Source organism: Ornithodoros turicata, unplaced genomic scaffold (genome assembly GCF_037126465.1).
Source record: "Ornithodoros turicata isolate Travis unplaced genomic scaffold, ASM3712646v1 Chromosome33, whole genome shotgun sequence".
In the NCBI taxonomy this organism is placed as follows: domain Eukaryota; kingdom Metazoa; phylum Arthropoda; class Arachnida; order Ixodida; family Argasidae; genus Ornithodoros; species Ornithodoros turicata.
Genome location: NW_026999359.1, coordinates 134661 through 150029, shown reverse-complemented (window position 1 = coordinate 150029; position 15369 = coordinate 134661). Strand labels below are relative to the sequence as shown.

Below are 15369 nucleotides of genomic sequence, written 5' to 3'. Positions count from 1 at the left end.
CTAGCGCAATCTTCCTGAAATACAGTACGACGTCGCAGAGCTGACAGGCGTCGAGCGTGACGTAGAGACGCGTGTAACCGCCGAGGTTCTTACATTCGAACAATTCGAAAATCTCGAGGGCGTACTGATAGTCCTCGTCCGTGATCTCTTGGTCGTTCAGGTCACTTTTGAAAGCTTCCTTTGGCGGTAGTGCGGGCAAATTGTACGCTTCGAAACTGTCGACGAAGGTGTACGGGTAAATGCCCTTCCTGAGGAGGCGTCGGAAACGGTCACCATATATTTGACGGGTACAATGAAACGCGCTTTCACCACCGCTGGCGAGCAGGGTTTCCACCAGGTTTGACAAGGAGAGTTTGAAAAACTGCGTGGTATCGCGGAAATGGAGATCGCCAATGTTGAACCCTCTTATCTTTTCCGAGCTCGAAGCTAAGATCCACGGCTCGCCCAGATTTAGAACGTGCATGTGGCGGAGTAGGGAGCTCAAATCGTACTGCAGGTTGTGCACGCACACGACGAGTTCTTTGGTGTTACGACACGTAAGGTTACACGTATCACACAGCGTCGCGACAAAATTCGAAGAACCGGGCTCTACGAAGCGGGTGTGGTCGTGATGCGATACCTTCCGCGTATGTCGGTTAAATTCGATTCCACAAAATTCGCAGTGTGTAGCGCTCGCGTGTCGAAAGTGGTCTTCCATACTCATGACCAACGGCGCGGGACAACTGTTCAACCTATCGATTTGATCGCTAAATCGCTTGAGCGAGAGCAAGCATTTCTCTGCCGCGTTGGGTCCCAAATAGCCATCTAGGCCTAGTATTTTTCCGTCCCAACTTCTCACTACAACGATGCAGTACGAGCTCATCCTGTGCACACTCGAGGCGTCCTTCACGAGCGCGTCCTTTTCCAAAACGCTCTCCGTGTCCAACACTGCGAAATAGGGATAGGGATGCATGTACTGTATCTTGTTGAAGGAGACACACTCCCCCGCTTTTGGCATTTCGAGAATCACTTCGTTTACGTCTCGACACAGACGTTTGTGTTGCTGCAATGCCTCTCTCGTTCCGTAACCGGACGTGCATTTCTCGCAATAAAAGTAGTCACTTCGTCCCATGAAAGTGCTAAATTTTCGGATCCCATAGAAATGCTCCCTAACCCCGAGCAGGTGGACTTTATCCTTATAGAGCGTAGAGGGAACCCGTCCGGTAGATATCGAACTCGTCTGCTCGTCGAACACGTAGATGTACACGGAGATTTTGTTTTTTCTCTCCCACAGGGCAATGTCTTCGTAAGTGACTGGGAAGCAGGGTGGCCAGTACGTTACGCGCGTCTCCGGATTCGAAGGATTCATGTATTTGCGGTATCTGGCATAATCGTTTGGTTTGTTCCTCAAAGGATGTAAGAGCGCCAGCACGCTATACTTGAAACACTCGTTTTCGTGATTCGGAGGGAGTTTGACGTTTGTGAGAGTCCTTGTTTTTCTTTTCAACATTTCGGGAAGCTCGACCGTGCACCCAATACGCTTCGGTTTTAAGCGCGTTAGTTTTAAGTCGACACATTGGACGTCATTCGAGGTGAAACCAGACCCTTCTCTCGCATAGTTTTCAACGCGTTGCGAGGATTCTGCGATAGCAGCATTTATCGCGCCTTCGATTTCTTGGCTGTTATGAACGACTCTCATGTGAAGGTTCACGTGAAGGAGATGCGAAGTCAACCCGTCGGCTCCGTCCTTAACCATGAGCGCCTTCGAGCACAGACAAAATTTGAAAGGCATGGGATAAGCTTCGAGGACGCGCGTGATTACTGGAGCTATGCTCGGTAGATAGAGTCGCAAATCGTCGACGTTGTCGCCGTGCGGGGAACAGAGAAGCGTGTACCTAGTAGCCGTTCCGTCAAATGCCTCATCTGTGACAAAAAAAGGAAGGAATCGTCTCTCCGTGACGGAGGGATGATTCTCTACGACGTGCTCTCGCAATTCAACGATTCTACGACCCTGGACAGGCTCAGCTTCGTTTCGAAATTCTGGGCTTGCATCTGGTGATTCATCTCGAACCCTACCAGACAGAGGAATGAAATCTGCATACGACTGATCCCCTTCCCACATGAGGAATTCGTCTGCATTGTCATGTCCATCTAGGGGTTCGTCGTCGTCGTCGTCCATTTCAGGTATTACGAAAGGCGGACTACTGACTCTGTCGTCGTCGTCGTCATCTGAAAGGACGACTGGGCTATTACCGAGATTCTCTATTCTAGCTTCGTGCTCTCTTTCTACGGCCACGAGCATGGCATCGATGGGGTCGTACTGACATACGAGGCAGCGCGGCACTGCGGTCAAACAAAATCAGTACGAGATTTCCTCTCACGAAACAATGCTCACTTTTCCCTTCAGTTGAGGAACGCTTGATATTGATGATGAGAGAGGATGGGATGAGTCCCTGTGTTCAGTGTCATGCTGTGACAGCGGCTATTGGTTCCTGAAAAACAATGTCATGCATAGAATACACTTTCACAGCAGAGACGGTCAACTTACATTTTGCTCCACGAAACGCCTCGTGTCGTGGATGGATGCCCCTCGTGGGCTTCCTGTCAATCGTCGTAGAACCAGCGCACCTTTTATAGTCGCTACACCGCTCTCCTCCTCCTCGCATTGCGACAGTGTCGTCTGTACTTCGACCACCCCGCCTTCCGTCTTTCGCGCCTTTTTGCGATGTCGCATATGACAATGATGTCATCGACGTTGAATAAAACATTACACTAATTTCTAGCTAACACTCTGGGACGACTTGTACATGACGACAAGAAGACCCAGAGTGGGATTCGAACCCAGGATCCTTCTACACTGGGCGCGACACACTAACCACCAATCTAATTCGTACTGCGTGACGTTTTTCGTATTGCGGGGTTCGTGTATACACACGTCACAACATGTTCAAACATGTCCAAACATGTTCAGACATGTTCAGTGACGTCATAGAGAGAGAGAGGAAGTAGTGTGTCCAGGGACGACTTCGCCGCCCGTGTCTAAACACGTCCAAACACGTTCAAACATGTTCAGACACGTTCAATGACGTCATAAAGAGGAAGAGAGAGGAACGAGTGTGTCCAGGGGCGACTTCGACGGTTCGCCGCCCGTGTCTGAACACGTCCAAACATGTTCAAACACGTCTTAACATGCCCAAACACGTTCAATGACGTCACAGAGAGTGAGAGGCAAAGCTTTACTATAAATGTCGAAGCGAATGGTCAATCGTCATTCCATCATGATCAGCTTGGTAGATCCTCGTAAGTAATACCCATGACGTCATCATCATCATCGTCGAAATGTTTGAAGAGTTTCGTTTCCAGTGTACAACACTTTTGCTGCGCGTGAAGTCGGTTTTTTTCCGCCTCACATACTTCGGGAGATTGGCAGCGCCCGCTTCTTCTGCACCAATTGTGGTGGATTGTGGTCCAAAGGTACGCTTCCTCGTTATTTTTTTAATACGTTCTATAACCAGTCACATTTTTTCAGAGCAAAAGCATTGGACGGACCGATTGATTCGCCCGTTTCTCGGCTGTCGGACGGTACCGTTCGACGTACGTTGCGAAGGACTTCGACTATTGAAGGAAGATGGAGAAGATGGACCATCAGTGTCACTCTGTGACTGAAGAAGATTGTACGTGTGTGTGTTTGAGTTAAAAAAACACGCGTTTCTCACACTCCTTTCGTTGCAGATTACGAATGGCTACTGACGGGAGATCTACCCCTGGTCCTAACCTTCAAGCCTCCTCCAAAGACCTCCTTTTTGCGAATCGGCGATCAACTGACTACCTGTCGTTGCGGTGGACTCTGGTCGAGAAACCCCAGCCATTGGTTAGACTCGAGCCTTCGTCCGTATTTGGGCTGCCTTCCCGGCTACGAAACCAAAGCTGGAGCCTAATTCATGTGTAACGAGAAATAAAAAAAAGGTTGTCTACTCTCATTCCGTCTCAGTCATGATGACGCCCGAGCAGAGGTTTGCCACCTTTGTGCAAACACGAATGTATCGGGACTTGCTGCGATTACGCGATTATATTCACGGCGATAGCTGCGAGGGAGACTTTCGCTCGATTCTCAAGACGATACCCTTACGTCTGTTCACCGTCAGTGGGAAGATTGCGAAGAAAATGAAGCGTTTCGTAGATTACAAGCTCGAGCTGCTGGAGAAGTATAGACGAGGAGAGACAGTCGATCCGTGTCTCATCAACGCGGGTTTCAACCGACCTATCGTCCGTCGCCACTGGCTTCTCCACACATCCCTCGACGTCACGGTGCAGACCGGCGACGGCGGTGAGCGTCGGGTCAGCACGTTGGAAGATCGTCTCGCAGGGGTCTTGTGTATGTCGTGAAAAAATAAATAGTCTATTTTTACGAAACGAGTTCGCTCACGAGGAGAAGTTTTATTGTTTCGTCATTCTCTTCGAGGTTACAGGAAAACATGGATACACAACTTTTCAAGCTGTAGCGTTTCGACATGCGCGTGGCTACGTAGATATAAAAAAGCCCGCAGTAAGGCGAAAAAGGCGATTGAATACACTTGTCGTTATACTCGTCCACTAGAGGTAAAGTCCTTCGAAGGTTTGCTTCGATGGGGGAAGTCCGTAGCTGTCGAAAAACACGGCAGACCCGTCGTAGTTTTTCAGGTAGGGCACCCAGTGCTGCCCGCGCCTTCTTCGCTCTTCCGTATTGATGATTAAATAGCCGGGTTTGCGTAAAACGAAGGCTTCGTCGGAAGCGCAAATGCCTCTCAGCATGGAGGAAGCGAGGGGGTTCAGGGACACGAGTGCCAAGATGTCACTCTCGTACATCTTTTCTTATGGGAAGGTGACCGTACGGTCCTTGTCGACGTACATGAGCTTGGGACACTCGGAAATCAAGAGGACGGTGACCGCGTGTGGAAGGGCTTTAGCGAAGCGTAATTGCAGGCGAACGTTTCCTTTTCGTCACTCGTTCAAATGCGAAGGAGAAGAACACTTGTCCACGTCCAAGTTGAAGTAGAGGAGGAACCCGTTCGTTTTAAATCGCTCGTAGCTATACTTGAAATGTTTCTCTCCCAGTTCTTGCAAGAAGTTAAAGTAGGGAATTTTGACGAGGTCGTTCTGAAAGTCGTACTCGGCTCGCACTTGCTGACCGTCCACGGAGAGCATCGAATGAGACAGGTCGTAATGACGGAATTTGTAGGGGTTCGATTGGATGTCGCCGAGAAAGTCGGACGTGGCGAGCAGGGCGACGCATAATTTGGAAGGTACCCTTTCGGGGTAAACGTTTTCAAAGTGAGCGTCCAAGCTCCCGGCACTCAAGCTCCGCACCTTGGTTTCCAATCCGCGTAACACGTAGATGGCCGGCGTGGTCTGAAGCCGACGCTCGTATTCCAAAAACAGAGAAGGTGCGAGCGTCACCTTTTTCAAGTGTAACGTCATTTCTTTAATGTCCACCTCGTAATTGTACGTTTTCTTGTCTTTGGGGACCGATACGAGTTTAAATTCGTCGTTGTTTAACAGGAAAACGACGCGAAATTCGACGGCAGGTACCATCAGGCGCGGCTGTTGAAACAGGTCGGTATTGATCTGTCCGACCAGGTTAAAGTATTTTCCACCCTTCGTCGCTTCGTAACGTTGTTTCGGACCGCGAGACGAGACGTCGTAATCGTCCTTTAAATGTTCGTCGTCCTCGACATAAAGTCCAGCCGCGTGCACTGTTTCTTGAGCCATGGGCGCGGAATGAAGCACCACGTCCAAAATACTCCTGTAGGCGTACAACTCGTTGGAACTGACGAGCTTGTTGTTCGCATAAACGGTGACCGTCTTAAACATGCCGCTCAACAGATGGTTTATTGGGAAAACGACATCTTTCTCGTCCATTTCTTCCCCATCGTCGCGAACAATGCGCACGGTCAAAGACACGAAACTGCCGTAGAGATCCAAGTGTGCCCTTTGCAAATTTTGAATACAAAACTCGATCACGGAATTATTTACTCCGTTGACCGGATAAAAAAGTTGGTACGAAGTATCTTCCATGCCGTATTGAATGGAAGGGGATTCGAATATCATCACATCACTCGTTAGACAGATCGGCGTCTGTATTTTTCCTTTCGTTGACGTCATGACGGAGCGCGCGCAGCGGATGTGTGACCTTCACGGCGTACCAAAGATATCTGCAGGTGCGTCGTGTGTCGGCGCCTTTTGTTTGGCGTTTCTTCCCATTGTTGTTTCCAGAGCCCTCCATGGAATCCAGCACGTCTCTCCCCGTTGCTATGGCCGTCTTTTTTACTGCGCGCGATATTCCTTCGCCATCGGCCAAATTCCGCGCCAAGCGCTTCAACGTTCTCTTGGCGATCGGTTTTATTTGCTGCCAGATGGGAATGATAAACTTGGATATGTTGCTCAACACACCGCCCCCTCGTTGGAAAAGGGGTCCCGTGTACACGAGAATTATTTTGGGGGAATTACGGTACATATTTGAAATGCAACGTTAGATTGGTTCTGCCTTTGGACCGCAACGGCAAACGTCTTCCCGTTTCGTCCGCGAGAACGATCGTCACTGAGGGAATTTCGAATTGAGACAGGTTAAAATACCGGATGTTATCTAACGTGTAGGTGACGACGTGCTTGTCTTTCTCGTATTAAAAGGGTAGTATTTTTAATATCGTCTTTTTCCCGCTCCCCACGTACGTGGGTTCCACGATATCCGTGTACACGATTATGTTGTGAAACGGGGGTTCCTGGAGTACCTCGACGGAGCTCGTGGCATCCTCCCCCGTGAACACGGTACGCGATTCGAAGCCCAAAAGCACGGCCAGGTACTCGGAAAGTCTTAGGGTGGAGGTACCATCGGAAAGCCGAATTTTACATTTCTGTTCGATTCCGTCGAAGCTGAAGCGCGCGCGTTCGCCTACGCGCTGGTTAATCGCATTTAGAAGTGCTTGAGGTGTAGCATAATAGCCGGGAGGCACATGTACTTGCAAAGATCGAGGAATTTTCGTCTTGATCGTGAAAGAAAATTGGCGCACTACGGGGAGAGAGACGCGTAGCGTTTCTTCGTGTCCCTCGACGGGTGTGAGATGTAGCAGCTTGACAAAGGGTTCCGGTACGTGCAACCCTTTCGGTGTTTTCAGAGAGTAGACGTTATCCGCGAATTCTAGTGAGGCGTCCAGCTTGTGCGTCTGGAAATACTTGTTGAGTGTGTTCCGTAGGGACGTGGTTTCCGAATTCAGAGTGACGTCGCCGAAAGCGACGGGTGCGACGTGCTCCAATAAGATGGAGGTGGCTTCGCGTTCGCTCAATTTGGGAGGTTTCACCGCACGACCTGCTTCGCGGGACGCTAGCGAGGCGTCGAGCGCTTGCGCGAGCCGAGGGTCCAATTCCACGGCTTTCACGTCCACGGGTAAGACGAAGTCGTATCGCGATTTATTGTACGCGAAAGAAACGTTGAATTCCGAAAGGGCTTTTCCCAAATCCCTCTCGAGATCCGAGGTGACACGAAAAGTTCTGCCGGCTTCGACCGTGTCCTCGAAAGAAACCTCGATTTTCGCATCTTGCTTTTCGTACCCGATATTTAAAAAATCGTTACTTATGCTGAGATCCATCAGACCGACTTTATACTGATTTGAGAGCTGAAGCGGACTATCGAAAGCTACCGTGAAGGCGTTGAGTTTATTCGAGGGAAACTTATCCATGCTGGCGTTCGAGAGCAGGTGGACGTAGATGTCTCACATCATTTCCCAATCTTGATCACTTCGCTGCTCGGAACCCAACTGTCGTGTTCTTTGTCGTAACCGAACCAGCGAACCAAGGAGAAGCTCTGACCGTTCAGTTGCTTCTTTCTCAGCACTTTCGTTACTGGCCAAGGCTGATTAGCGTCTCGAGTTACGACGAGTACCTCCTCCGGGTAGAAAGATCCGTCCACTTCCTTACCCCGGTAATCTTCCAGGTGTACGACGGGAGAGAGGTGTCTCTCAGGCGGGAGACGGTGAAAATCTGAGGCGACCAACTCCCTTCCGAGCTCTTATGAAAACCTTTTCTGTGTAGTAGGACCCTCACTTTATCCCCCAGTTTGAGCTTCTTTTTCACGGAGGGTACGACGGGCTTCCCATTTATCTTATTGAACAGCTCCAATTCGTTTTCGGGCGTGACTTCGGACGGGCTGATGCCCAAAGTCCTGTGTTTGGTGGTGTTGTAGTCGCGCACGATCTTGGGAAGCGCGGAAACGAAGTGGTATTTTCCCGTTACTCTAAAATAACGGAATATTCTGTCGCGTAAAGTGCGTATGACGCGTTCTGCCTGCGATGCTTTGATTACTGGAGAGAAGGTAGAATACATGTGTACCTTCTTTCATGAGAGATACTCCTTGACGGTCTTGTTGTAGAATTCCCCGCCTCTGTCGCAAAAGATGCGTGTAGGTACGTTACCTCCCCGAAAAAGTCTTATCATGGCCCTTTTCATTTCGGCGGGGCGCTTCGTCTTTAGTGGGAGGGTGCGCAGAAAGCGGGAGAGGGAATCGATTGCCACGAGAATGTAGCGGTAGCCACCGTTGAATCTCTTGTATTTTGAAAAATCGGCGAGATCCATTTGCCACACGTCGTTGATCTTGAGCGCGATGATGCGCCTCCTATTAAACTTTCTTCTGACCGGATGGTGTAGCGTGTAGGCATCCAGCTTTCTGAGAATGGCGAGAGCCTTCTTTTTGCTCAAGTGATGCGCTTTTCTATAGCGTTCCACACCCCCCAAACCACCCTCTGGTTTCTCATATCCCTCCATAAGTCGTCCACGCAATGGAGGCCTGCTGCTGCTGCTGCTGCTGTTGAGGCTCGCGAGATTTGGGTAGAGAAATCAGACGCAATAGTTTCGAGACTTTAGGGAACCAGGAAGGTTTCTTTCCCATCTTACGTTGCAACAAATAATTGACGAGTTCGTAAACGGAGGAGTGTCTGACCGGCTTGCCCGACACGGAGACACAACCCTCGCGATCCCAGGAAAGAACCTTCTTTAATTCCGAGACGACCCTTTCCGCTTCCTCTTCGTCCACCTCTGGACAGAGGAGCGAATAGTCAAAGTCATTTGTAGCGTCGGACGCCTTGTTTTTATTGTCGTAGGGGTCGAATCCGTACTGCTTGAGTATGCGATACAGTGCTTGCAGTATGAGTTTCACTTTGACGTCGTCACTCTCCTTCGAGGAAAGAATGTTTCCGATGGAGGAGGAGGTGGTCACTTCAATTCTCTTGGCCATTGGCGAAAAGGTTCAACACGGCGGAAAGCAGGAGAGGAACCACCGACGAAAGAACGCCCTGTCCTCGCTGCTGAGACAGATAGCGCTTCAAACGTTGCGGATTCTTGTGAATCTTTTTGTAGGCGAGCCGTCGTTTGTGCTTCTTCAAACGCGCGAACGTATCTGGAGCCACCTTTCCGTTCAATACATTGAGGCAAATTTCGGAGAGGTGTTTCATGTCGGACGAGGACGAACGTCTCAAGACGTCGCGACGGCGCGGAGGGAGTAGAGTGGAGAGTACTTTGAGTAAAGTGAGGTGAGGGCGGAGATTCATTTCGGAGCGTAGATATATTGACGTTCTCCCGGAAAGATATTGCTACGCAACCTGTGATCCTCGTGCGTATAGTTGTGAAGATCCACGAGTAAATATGCGTGGGGCGACAACATCGCTTGTTTATATGCGTATACTCCAATCTTTTTCTGCCAAATAGCTGTTGGCCGAAATGTTCCATCTGGTGCACGCTGCGCACGGTGCGCCACAGGACGACGTAACTGGCGTTGTAGGATATTGTTCTAAAATGGCTACTGTCGAAAAAGATGTTTTGAACGAGTAAGAAGATCGACGCGTTGGCGTGGTGAGAACCCCGAATGAAAAGATCGGTCACCTCCTTCAAGGAACCGGCGTCGGTCATGTGATCGTCGACGACGATCAGCGTAGCGCGCGTCGTGTCCCACTCTCGCGGTAGCTCCTTGGTAAATTTTACGGAGTCCCCGAATTCGTCCTGCATGCTCGGCGAAGCATATTTCTGCACGTAGAATATTTGTGACGGAGGCTTGTCTACCACGTCGTTCAGGTTCCTCAACACGTTAGCAACGAAAGTAGATTTGCCGCACATGGAGGGACCGCTTAAGATACAGTGAAAAGGATGACGGAAACGAAAAGGTTCGGGGGAAGACATGTTGCGTGCGTACACGTTGCACGAAGAAAAAGAAGAGACTGAGACTCGAAGAGAAATGCATCGCTTTTATTTACACATCCTCGTCGCCGTCCTCTACATCGGAACTGCATTCCCAATACAGATTGTCCAGGCTAAAGTTGGACTTCTTTTTCGCCAGTCTGTCCGCCGCTAAGATGCGGTCGAGCGTCTTCATCTTGTCCTGACACATTTCTTGACGTGCTTGCAACCATTCCAGACGGTGGACTTGAAAGGCTTCCTCCACGATGCCGCGTATACATTCGCGAAGTTCTTCGTTTTTTGTCCTTTCCTTGCGACGACGAGAAGCGCAGGAGAATAAACCACACATGGCGTTTTTCCACGTATCGGTCAGAATGATGACGCGAGCGCGGTGCGCGCTGCCTTTATACAGATAAACGCGCGCGTAAAGAAACGAAACTGAAACTCAAAAGCCACCCGTCGCCGCTAGGAGCGCGCGCGCGCAGCGGAGAGCCGAAACCGAAAACACCCGCGGGCGGCGCAGAGGGAGCTGCGCGCGCGGGCATGCGCGGACGGGTGGAGCAGAGGGCGCGCGCGCATCCATAGCTGCCGCTGCGCGTCGCCTCACTCAGTTTCTCTCGGGCTGTCGCGGAAGACGGACGTGCGCTCCGCGCGCTCGCTCAGTTTCTGGCTGGCTCTCGTAGAGAGCAGACGTGTGTTCTCCGCACTCGCTCAGTTTCTGCCTGGAAGTTGCCGCGGGGGGAAAGGTGAGTGATTTGACGCGCTCCTTTTCTCGTATGTTTGCCGTGTTTAGCGGTGACCGCGCTCGTGTTAAGCCTTTTCTCGCATGTTTAGACTTGTTTTGCGGTGTCCAAGCCTGTTGACGCATGTTTAGCGGTGTGTGGCTGGTGGTTCCCGCCTTGTGTTAGCTGCGTAGTGTTGAGGTTAGGCCTAAGCGATCGCCCCCCCGTAAGCCTTTTTCCTCGTATGTTTAGACTTGTTTTGCGGTGAGCAAGCCTGTTGACGCATGTTTAGCGATGTGTGTGCCCAGTGGTTCCCGCCTTGTGTTAGCTGCGTAGTGTTGTGGTTAGGCCTACACGATCGTCCCCGTAAGCCTTTTTCCCCGATGTGTACTGTTTTCTCCGTGCTGTTTTAGCAGTAGCGGTTAGACCTTTTCTCTCGCATGCCTAGACTTGTTCAGCAGTGCTGCCATTTTTACCTGCCGCTAGTATCTTGTTCTCTGTCTTTCTCGTCTAGAGCTATGATGGTGGCGCCATCTGGTGTGATGCCTTGCAACTACCTGGCCACCTGTCGTCGATCTCTGCAACTACCAGTCGTCAACAAGCAACATGGCGGGCGCTGGTCACTCGGGTGTTGCAGAGCGGGTTCTTCGCCGCGGCATCGTTGATTTTCGAATAAATTGTTTCTCTCCACTCTATTTCCATCTTTTTATTTTATTTTCTACCTATTTTTTTATTTTTATGGACACAGATTGTCCGCAACGCACAGGGTGGACTGGACACGTCCTAGATGCTCCCCAATTAGTGTGATGACTCCCTGGAGGGTCCTGATTAATGTGGGGGGTCCCAATTAGCTCTAATTGCTAATTAAACGTGTCCAGAAGCCTTGTAGCGTTGCGGACAGTCTGTGCCCAGTAACTACTACTTACGCCCAGCGCGAAATTCCCAGAAAAACGCAGACCTGCCTTTAAGACCTTAAACGTAGGTTGCAAGTGGAGCAGCTTGTCCGGAAACAGCCCAAGCATCACAATGTACTGAAAGTCATGTGCAATAGGGGTGCACGGGTATGTGGAGGGCCTTGAACAGACTCGTGAAACTAAAGTACATTGATAGGACACGTACGGTTCACCCCCTTGAACTCGACTTTTAGTACCTTGTGCTGACTGGGAGATAGTGTTGAGTAGCTTATCTTTCAGTGAATGACACTGACCTTCGATTCGTGTCAAAAGTAGACACATGTAAAGGTTGTGCACTGTGGGAACTACATACGGCTGCTTACAGTTTATTTTACAATCACTCAATGCTTTACTTCCTGACCTAGATTAAAATCTGAGTCAGGCGGCGTATTTGCCCGCATGAATAGACGAGTTCAGAAAATCTCGGTGCTCTTTGCGCACGCATTGCATGCTGGGCACTTGCTGAGTGGGGGAAGACATCGTACAACGTGAAAAAAAAATCAATGTGCAAGTTTCCGTCGATAAAGATTCACCAGTAAAGAGGAAACGGGTGAGAGCATTAAACTGCTTAATTTGCAAAAAAAAACGAGACTTTCGTGACTTCTTCATCTTTGAGGACCTGCTACACGTGGACAAGAATACATCAAACACAAGTCACAAAGGAGTAGAGGGAGGGAGGTTGACAAGAATACACACAAATGTACTACAAAGGAGGTGGCTAGACAAGATGCCGTAGAACAACATATGAATGGACACAGCGGCCAGTCAGGTACAAAGCACAAAAAGGCCCTTAGACGTTCGGGGAATTGCAGCTCAAGGGCGAAGGATTGAAGGCACAGAGCAGCTCTTTGCCAGGCAGGTGCTCCTTGCTCTGGATCATTCCTCCTCGAGCCCTAATTCTCCGAAAACTTAAGGGTCTTTTTGTGCTTTGTACCTGACTGGCCGCTCTGTCCATTCATATGTTGTTCTACGGCATCTTGTATAGCCACCTCCTTTGTTGTACATTTGTTTGTATTCTTCTCAACCTTCCTCCCTCTACTCCTTTGTGGCTTGTGTTTGATATATTCTTGACCACTTGTAGCAGGTCCTCAAACCTGAAGAACTGCAGTCCACTGCACGAAAGTCTGGTTTTTCGCAAATTGAACGGTTTAATGTTCTCAACCGTTTTTTTTTCTTTACTTGCGAGCGGAGAAGTGAATAATAATCCTTCACATTTCGCTTTCGCTGACCTTGACACGTCGTGGACAATGCACCGGTAGGGAAGAAATCGGAACAGTTTGGAGGGGCACCCGTTTCTTTCGGATTAGTAGACTCCCACAGTTCAAAGCAGCGCTAAGCATTCTGAGATTTTCGGAACTCGTTCATTGTGCCTTTTGCCTTCCTCGCTCTGTGCTCGTTCGGAAAGTCTGTGCAAAATTTTACTTGCCTGTATGCGTTCTTCCAGGTAGGCAATCTCATCCTCTGTGCATCCCCATTTGACGCATGCGTTGACGGGGTCCCCTACAAGATGATCATTTCACTTACTAATAGACGAGGTAGCAGTTTCCGTCCTTTTGAAGACATAAGCATGGAGGAAAGAAGGAAAGGAAGCGCCCTAACAGCTCTTCGACACAAGAGGGAATTGACGGGGCAAGTGAGATGAGGATAGAAGATGAACTGTAGCTTCTTCGGAGGCACGCTGGGGTCGCGTTACTTGACTATCCCAATCAGGTCGTTTTGCACATGCCACCTTGGGGGCTACTTCGGCGCGTTACCGCCACACCTCTCCAAGTATTCTGAAACTGCTCGTTGGGGTAACCATAGCGATCTATGTAACAAATATCCGAAAGCGATCAGTGATGTCACTTCAGTGCCCCCTCCCCTCCGTCTCGGTGTTACTTGTCAGAGCAATAGGCCTCCTCCTCTTTCTCTTTCCACCATGCATAAGAGCAAAAGCCACAACTACTTAAGATGTCAGCTTCACCTGTGCATATCAGCCTATCTACAGGTAAAGTGGCCAGAGTCTGTGTCAGCTCAAAGGAAGGGACCATTCTGGGTGGCATCAGCTTACTCGAGTCGAATGAGACCTCCTGGCCCCTTTGTCAGGTACCTCCCGCTGCTCTCTGACATGTTGGGCTTGGGGTTAGGGGAGGCAACTCGCTCCAGGTAATCCTTTGGAGTGTAACTTTAATATTAGAGACGGGACTTAGTGGCAGTGAGGGCTGCAATAAATGGACATGAGACTGGACAGCTTGTGGCGACGACGAGGACGACGGCTGATGGAGTCCGCTCGCTCAATAAATCATGAGCGCAGTTTTTCGCTGACGCTTCATCGAACCGTACGAGCTCTCTCTCTCTCTCTAAAGTGATGACCCGGACGTGATTCGGACTTTAACATGGAAGGTTCACCTACCGCAGCCAACGCCGGGTATTTCCATCTGCCGCCATTTATTCGGTCCTGACCCGACCTATGGTTTCAACAGGCGGAATCGCAATTCGCCTTAGGCGGCATCACTAACCAATCGACTAGGTACCGTCACATCTTGTCCGTCCTTTCCGATGACGTGCTACTCGAGGCCAGCGACGTCATCAGCTCACCTCTATTAGAGGATCCCTACGACGCCCTTAAGCGTGCTATCATCAGCAGAGTTCTTCCGTCTGATCGTCCGCGGCTGCACGAGCTCTTCTCAAAGGATCCCTTGGGGGACCGCAAGCCTTCACAGCTCGTCAGACACGTGAAACAAATCCTCGGCACGGCTCCATTTGATGGCAAGCTCTTTCGTAAGCTCTTGCTCTCAAAACTTCCTCATGCCTTCCAGCTGGCACTGTCTGTTCCGGAAGAGACCAATATTGCGGCATTGGCTACCCGAGCTGATAAGGCAATGGAGCTATGCTCCGACTCGTGCAACTCGTCTGCACTGTCAGCGCTTGAAGGCCCGCATGGCTTTTCACATTCACCATCTGCTCCTTCAGCAGCCCCAATCACAGCAAACACCCTCTGTGTCGGCAGCAGAAAGCTCTGACCTGGCCTCTCTACGTGAAGAAGTCCGCCGCATCGCAGACATCCTCGAGCGATCCGGACACCGCGACCGCACTTCCTCAGGCCCCGACAGTTCTACTCGACGTCGGCGTGCAGCGCGTTCCCGACTCCTTCCTCCTCGCCGTCAACGCCAGCTCTGTTGGTTCCACAGCCGTTTAGGTTGCAGAGCTCGGCGATGCAAATTCCCGTGTGCGTGGCAGAGAAACTACGCTGGGGGTTACTAGCGGCGATCGGAACCACCCACCACATAAGGCAAGGGTGACTTTTCTTCATCAAGAATCTGTGCAACAAGCACCATTTTCTTGTCGACAGCGGAGCGGAGGTCAGCGTCCTTCCACCCTCACCATCCGACAGAAGCAGAACGCCCATAATGTATCTCATATCAGAAAACGGCTCCAGAATTCCTATTTATTGCCGTCGTCCACCACCTCTCTCCCCCGTTTCTTGGGAATGATCAATTTTTACAGGCATTTTATTTCACACTGTGCGGTTATACTAC

General features: G+C 50.3%; 1 protein-coding gene across 2 annotated transcripts in view; it reads right to left on the bottom strand.

Annotated features, from left to right (window-relative positions):
* LOC135373835 (uncharacterized) overlaps positions 1 to 15369 on the bottom strand; it is a 68702-nt gene that overhangs the window by 37452 nt on the left and 15881 nt on the right. For both annotated transcript variants that reach the window (XM_064606893.1, XM_064606894.1), the window contains exon 2: positions 13278 to 13351. In XM_064606893.1, the coding sequence (XP_064462963.1) occupies positions 13278 to 13351 (74 nt within the window). The remainder of the gene's footprint in view (positions 1 to 13277; positions 13352 to 15369) is intronic.